Below are 7,564 nucleotides of genomic sequence, written 5' to 3'. Positions count from 1 at the left end.
CGGCAGCAGGAGGATGGGGAAGGGGCGTGGCTGCCCGGGCCAAGGTGGTGCCGGGCGGCAAAGGGCCGCGGCTGCCCGGGCCGAGGTGGGGCCGGGCAGCGGAGAGCTTGGCGGCGGCGGCAGCGGCAGCAGGAGGACGGGGAAGGGGCGCGGCTGCCCGGGCCGAGGTGGGGCCGGGTGGTGAAGGGCCGCGGCGGCAGCGGCAGCAGGAGGACGGGGAAGGGCCGTGGCTGCCCGGGCCGAGGTGGGGCCGGGCGGCGGAGAGCTTATATCGGCGTATAACACGCACACATCATTTGCCCCCTATTTTCAGGGGGAAAAAGTGCGTGTTATACGCCAATAAATACGGTAACTACATTTTAAAGTTATAAATTTTCTTTGGCATGACTACATAGGCAGGTTTAAAGTATGTACACAATTTGTCTATCTTCAGCACTAAAAAGCTGGAACAAATCATCAGTTTTGAAAATTACCTGCTATCATCTCAAGCAGAGATATAAGCCTATTTAATTGCAACTCTCAATATTAACCATGCCAGGATAGGAACTACCACAGAGTTCAACTAAATCTGAAGGAGCAAAAACTGCCTGCTAATGTAACAATAATCATGTGTTGTAGCAGACCAATTATTCAGGAGGTAAATCCTGGGGTGGAAAACATTAAAAATCTCATAAAATAATTAATAAATTTATATGCTCCACACAGCCATGATTAAAGCCAATGATTTTATTAGTTAGTGCTAGGTAAGAAATACACCAATTCTTTTAATATTTATATCTTGATCTATGTATCACAGGAGTTTTTAAACTTTGCAATAATGCAACTACTTATTAAATGTTGTGCAGATAAAGTGAGGAGCAAAGCTTAGAATAAATTCTGACACTTTGTCTATATGAGCCTGGTTAGTTTTAAAAATTAGTGCCCATCCAAGTAAGTTGCTCCTGACTCCTTCCTAAGGCTTCCTGATCCTCAGTTCAAAAATAATTGTCTTATCAACTCTATTAGCTGAAATTTATTTTTTAAATAACACTAACTATATTCAGATATCATGAATGCTCTTTACCGTCTTTCATATAGGAGATTGGACACCATGCTCATTAGGGTCTGCGGCTTAATTTGCCTCCCTTCCTTCAGTTCATAGAGATTTAGTCGAAATTTGAGCCTTTGAGCACTGTAAAGAAGAAAAATAAACCAGTTTTAAATCCATTTTAAGGCAAAATGACCATTCTCTTCTATTACAATCCAAGTGGCACAGATGCATAGTTTAAAACCTACTAGTTGTGCCTGCAAATAATTATAAAATAGAAATCTGAGGAAGACAAATTGCTTCAAATTTGTTATTTCCCAATAATGTGATTAACACATAAGCACATTACTACATGCCTAGCATCCTTTACTACAATCAAAGTAAAAAATCATAAACCAATAGTAAACAATAGTTTATTATTCTGGAGTATCAGGGGAATTTAACTTAGTACATTTCTGTTTTGGTAAGCAATCAATATGGTGCACCTCACTGTTCATTGTAGAATTTGAAATTCATGTAAGCAATTTAGAGATGACTGCTTGGAGGCTTTTAAAATAACATCTACCATTTAAATTGTTCTAAAGGCAAGCAACCATAGTTTAATTCTGAAAGGATATTGAAATTTAGAAAATTAAACCCACATTTCTGAATAGTTTGCATTCTATCTCATACCACATGCAGGAATGATCAGGGTGAACACTCTTCAGATGCCTTCATTTAAAGTATGTCCCTGAGTATACACTGAGACTGCAAATTTATTATGAATATCAGAGGAATGAGCTTGTAGCATATTTCACATAAATATTTATTCCTAGCTGCTGCCAGATATGTTTCATTTTAGCTACTTACAAGTAGACCTTGACTTACAGCCACACAATTTTGGTAGCTAAGCATATGGTTATTAAACAAGTCATAACATGACCGGGGCTGATTTTATGATCATTTTTGTTGTGGTTGTTAAATAAATCCAATTTCCCCAATTTACTTCGTTTATTGGAAGCTGATGGGAAAGTTGCAAAACATGATCACATGACTACAAGATGCTGCAACTGTTGTAAATGTGACTTGGTTGCCAAGCCCCTGAATTGCAATCATATGACTGCAAGTGCTTATAACTTTGACGACAGATGGTAAATCATTTTTTCCAAGGCTGTTGCAACTGTGAACTATTGTTAAAGAAGCAGCCATGTCGATAAGTATCTGTACTTTAGGTGAAAAAAGTAATTATGTTGCTGATACTTTAAAACACTGTATTGGAAGTTAGCCTGTTTCTACAAACTCCCGATATTTAGAAGCTGTCTTCTAAGAGCCATTTTAGCCACATGATTGATCCCAGTGATTCAAGAACCATCGTCTAATTTACCTCTCCGCATACCACTATAGATGAGAAAAACTGGACTTAGCTTCAACTTTTCCGTAAATTGGTCAATCATGACATTCTTCATTCCCAATGTTGGAATAAGAATAAAGAAACTAGCTACAAGTTAGTTACAACTCTCTATGTATATTCTAGTTTTCTTGCTTATATCTACTTAATGCAAAATACTTACACTGTCTGCACATCTGTGGCAAGACCAGCCAAACCAATGAATAATCTGTCTCCCATTGGAAAAATTTTCTGGAAGTCTGTGGCCACCATCTGAGCTTGAATACCGAATCTGCGATCGGCTGCAATAGCCACACAGTTTTTCCCTTTCATGGCCATAACAGCCCCTCCATTATAGGACATAATAGACTAGAAAAGAAAAAAATGTTAATTGAAATAATATGTCAAATGCAGCACTTTTTTTTACTAGAAGCTATTAAGTTGCACATATCAAGGTTTATCCATATGAATATGAAGAACATTAGAATAAGCATATTTGAGTCACAGTGCAAAATATTCCAGAATTTAACCCACATACTGGACACAGATAGAATGGGCTAAAATAAATGTTCTATTTTGGTTTACAGACTAAGGGTTTTTTCCTCACTTCATTGTAATCACAATACAAACAAGCTCTGATAAGCACTCCCCCCCACCGTGTTCCCATGATATTGCCTTCATCCAATTCCCAATCCATTCTCCAGACAACATTAAGTTGTCCTTAGCTTTCCCATTTTAAAAATGTTTTGCCCTTAAGCAGCCAATACATTGCAGCCATTTTATTATGAATATAATCCTACAAATTCCAATAATTACTTTGTTAGTGATACTGTAAAATCACCTCATGAAAGTGAGATCAGCCTGTTGTCTATTGGCCAGTATAAGCTCATGTGGGCACACTTCTCACCTCCAGTCCTTGGACATCATTCTCCAGAAACAGGGAGAGAGGGGGAGGACTGGGGGTGGGGGTGTTGCTGTTTCAACCTCCACCCTATCAGTAAACTGTTGCTTGGGCTGTCGGCAATTTGGGCTAATCTGAGTGTCTAAACCAGGGATGATTTTGGAAACCTGGTAAATAAAAAATTTCTTTCCTTATACTTGCCACTTCTCCTAGCTCAGGCAGCTAATACCCAGACTGGGAAAGATAGCAGGTGAAGCCAGGGCAAGTTCTAATAAATGGCTAATATTGTGGGTGTAGCCATTTGTCAAAAGTTTACAAATTATCTGACAAAATCTAACTGCATAATGTTGAAAAAGAAGTAGACAAAATTCCAATAATACAGGGATGGGCAAATGATTTTCAATCCAACGGGTAACATTAGGAAAGTGAGGAAGTGCCAAGATTCCTGGCAGAGCAAATGAAAGCATCATTCTCTGGCTGCAGGACAGAACAGAGACAATTTGGATTGGCACTGTAATTGTTATCAAAAGTATTCTGGACTTGATAATAGTGATTTGGATAATAGTGCTTCACTGTAGTGAATTTATATCAGGAGATTTAAATCAGGGACTGCTTGATCAATAACTTATAGCTTAGCCTTACAGCATTTAGAATGCTTTTCTTCCATTTCTGAGTCAGCAGAAAACTAAATTGGCATAGGAATCTACAATGAACCACTATTATCCAAATCACTATTATCAAGTCCAGAATTATATTTTCCAAGCAGAGTTCTCCAAAATGGTTAACATTAATCCCAAGGGACTATCCATTATATTTATTATTATTTGTAATACTATTAAAGTAGTATTTATTAAATTATTTTCATACAATAGATGTCTGGAGGTCGACGAATAAATAATCTGAAACTTCATAAAGGGGTAAATGTGCTGATGGGTTTGAGGGGCCTCTGCTTTAAAGCAAGGTGATAAATTCTGGCTCTTGCACCAACCCTAACACAGATTTGAAAAGGCAAGTCCCAGGGACGCAATTAGCACTCAAGACAATGCATGCAAACTGCTTTCACTATCGCCTCCATAGAAATTCAGACCAGAAAGTAAAAAAGCTCTCCTAACTTGTAATCAGCTTCTACAATAGGCATCGCTGAGAAGTTTATAAGAGTTCGGGCCACGGACCCGACCCGGTGTTCTTTTTTTCTCCTAAGCACATCTCGCTGATCCTGAAAAATCGCACACAGCCATCAAGGATAGTAGCCAGTGATCCCTCCCCGAATTTTAGCTATTTCTCCTTTAACCTCTGTCCCGCGCCCCTCTTTCCAATATCAAGACTCACCATGATGAAGCCTCGAAAAAGCCCTTTCTCACGCACAATTCCTCCACAAGACCAGCTTCCTTCCGCGGCTGTTACTAGGCCCCGCCTCCACCAGGACGTAGTACTTCAACATAAATTCCTGCGATTGGACATCTTTCCCCTGACAATCTAGGACCGGAGATGGGCTCTCGGTACAGGAAGTGAAGAGTCATCCCTGTTTGTCATAGAGATAAAATATAAGAGTAGTTTGTTGCAGTCTATGAACACGGGATTTGTAACTTGAATTTTAAACGGCATTTTTAGATAATCCCTACTTTTCCAATTAGGAAATTAGAGTTGTTCTTAAAAGAAAAATCGAACTCCAATACACACCTATTTTTTCTTGAAAAAAATAAACTACAAAATATGCCCCAGAAAAATAAAAGATGAAATAAAAATAGAAAATGATGTTTTAGTTCGTTTTATTATTGAAAGTCTCATTTTCTGATTCTTTGGAAATATGGAAATTTTCAATTTGTTCAAAATATTTTTCTCTATATTTAATAAGCAACTCTCAGTTCACTCTACAAAGACCTTGTTATAAACACCAGTGAAAAGAAATTAAGTAACATCATTAACGCAGGCAAATCAAGGAAGAAAATTGGGCAGCTTGTGTGCATCTACAATTTCTCTGCTCCTTTGACTCCGAATGGAATAGAACATTTTTCAGACCTGGGGTTCCTCATAGAAAGAACTGATGAAACTTCTTGGATGAGAAGCGAAACGTTTTTAAGGGAAAAACTAAGGCAGTCCAGTTGCCTTTTGGAAAAACAGCGTTTGGGATGTCCATGACCTGGATGATTGAGATTCTCCATAGTTAAAACTCCCTTTTTACGATCTTGTAATCCCTTTGTAGGAGGACAGTACCCCCCCCCCCCAGAGAAAGAAACATTTTTGGAAATATTAAACAGGCAGATCTTCCCCAAAGGAATAATGGAGAAGATCTTTAAAAAGGCAGAAACGTCTCCCTCCCCCAAGCCAGAAACTCAGCAGTAGCCAGTCTGTAAAAATGCAGATGTGATAATCCTTTGATAAGGTTTGCAGCAGAAGTGGCCTACGAGTTAAACTCAGGCCTTCAAATTTAATCCTTACTGACTTCCAGAATTCCAGAGTCAGCGTAAAGGTGGAGGCTACACTTTGCGTGCAGCGTAGAACTTTTGAAGGCCTGCTAGATGTGGTGGTAGTTGGGGGTGATTGCACGAGTCTCATTGGACTTGATTGGTTCGAGGCCCTTGGAATTCAAGTGACTGGACTGCACAGTCTGCAAACATCAGGCCTTGCAGAAGTCTGTAAGGAGTTTGCTGATGTGTTCAGTTCAGAGCTTGGATCATACAAGGGGCCTCCCATTGCCTTACGCTTAGACCCAGCAATCATACCCATCCGGATCAAACCTAGAAGGATGCCTTTTGCCCTCAAAGGCAAAATTGATGCAGAGCTGGACAAGCTGCTTCAGCAGGGCATTTTAGAACCTGTGGACACTAGTCCATGGGAAACTCCCATAGTAACGCCACTGAAGGCCAATGGAGAAGTCCGAATCTGTGCTGACTATAAATGTACACTTAACAAAGCGCTGCAACAGCATGCATATCCAGTGCCTGTGGTTAGCCACATTCTGGCCTCCCTCAAGGGGGGGGGCGCCTCTTTCCAAAGCTTGATTTGGCATAGGCCTACCAACAATTACCTGTTGATGAGGCAACAGCTGAGGCTCAAACAATTGTGACGCACCGGGGAGCCTTTAAAGTGAAAAGACTGCAGTTTGGGGTTAACGTGGCCCCTGGCATCTTCCAAAGTGTAATGGAGAGAACGCTCCATGGTATTCCTGGGGTCTGCCCCTACTTCGATGACGTCCTCATTGCTGCAGAGTCATCTGTAAATTTAGCTGAGAGCTGTCTTGCTGTGTTTCCGCCAAGCGGGGCTGAAGCTGAAGCAAGATAAATGTAAGATTGGAGTCACCTCCACTGAATTTCTGGGATTCCGTATTGATGCTGAAGGCATCCATCCTGCTGAATCCAAGCTTCAAGCAATTCAGCAGGCCCCAAGTCCCAAGTACAAAAGCGAACTTCAGGCTTTTCTGGGACTCTTAAACTTTTATCATGCATTCCTTCCCCACAAGGCTGCAGTGGCTGAGCTGTTATACCGGCTCTTGGACAAACAGGCTCCTTGGCAGTGGACTAAGGTCCATGAAAGGAGCTTTACAGAGGTCAAGGCCTTGCTCTCTTCAAATGCAGTTTTAGCGCATTTCAATGACCAATTGCCTGTATGCATCGCATGTGATGCGTCCCCTTATGGGGTTGGGGCTGTGCTTAGTCATCTGAAGGCTGATGGGACACAAGTCCCTGTGGCCTACTATTCAAGGACTCTGTCATCTGCAGAGCGTAATTACGCACAGATTGACAGAGAAGCCTTGGCCATAGTGGCTGGCATAAAGAAATTCCATGATTTCTTTTTCAATTTTTTTTTAATTTTTCACCATACACCATACACCAAAAACTACATAAACATAAATCTTTTCTTCTAACAGAACAGTGCTTTACATTTTAAATATTCTTTACATCTTATTTACATTTTATATACATCAATAATTATGTCTTTTTCTTTCTCTGTTCTAGCCAATTATAACATTTATTCCAAAGTTCATAAAATTCTGACGTCTCCTTGTCTTTTAATTCTAACGTAAGTTTGTTCATTTCTGCGCATTCCAAAATTTTATACATAATCATATCATTGTGGGAATATTTTCACTCTTCCAACATTGCGCATATGCTATACGAGCTGCAGTCAATATGTGTATAATGATGTGTTGGAGTTGTTTTTCCATCTTTAAATTTATTATGCCCAAAAGAAATATTTCTGGTTTGAAATCCATTTGTATCTCAGTTATCTCCTGTATCCAATCTCTTATCCATTCCCAATAATTTTTTAC

General features: G+C 40.0%; 1 protein-coding gene across 1 annotated transcript in view; it reads right to left on the bottom strand.

Moving 5' to 3' along the window:
- PSMB3 (proteasome subunit beta 3) overlaps positions 1–4,778 on the bottom strand; it is an 8,097-nt gene extending 3,319 nt beyond the window's left edge. The window contains exons 1-3 of the mRNA XM_015814761.1: positions 4,624–4,778; positions 2,578–2,762; positions 1,064–1,171 (exon numbers count right to left, since the gene is read on the bottom strand). Coding sequence (XP_015670247.1) covers positions 1,064–1,171; positions 2,578–2,762; positions 4,624–4,626 — 296 coding nt within the window. The 5' untranslated portion in view covers positions 4,627–4,778. The remainder of the gene's footprint in view (positions 1–1,063; positions 1,172–2,577; positions 2,763–4,623) is intronic.
- Positions 4,779–7,564: the final 2,786 nt, after the last annotated feature.

This window comes from Protobothrops mucrosquamatus, unplaced genomic scaffold (assembly GCF_001527695.2).
Source record: "Protobothrops mucrosquamatus isolate PMUCROS unplaced genomic scaffold, P.Mucros_1.0 scaffold283, whole genome shotgun sequence".
NCBI lineage: Eukaryota > Metazoa > Chordata > Lepidosauria > Squamata > Viperidae > Protobothrops > Protobothrops mucrosquamatus.
Note: the sequence above shows the minus strand (reverse complement) of the source record. Positions and strands in the feature narration are given on the sequence as shown.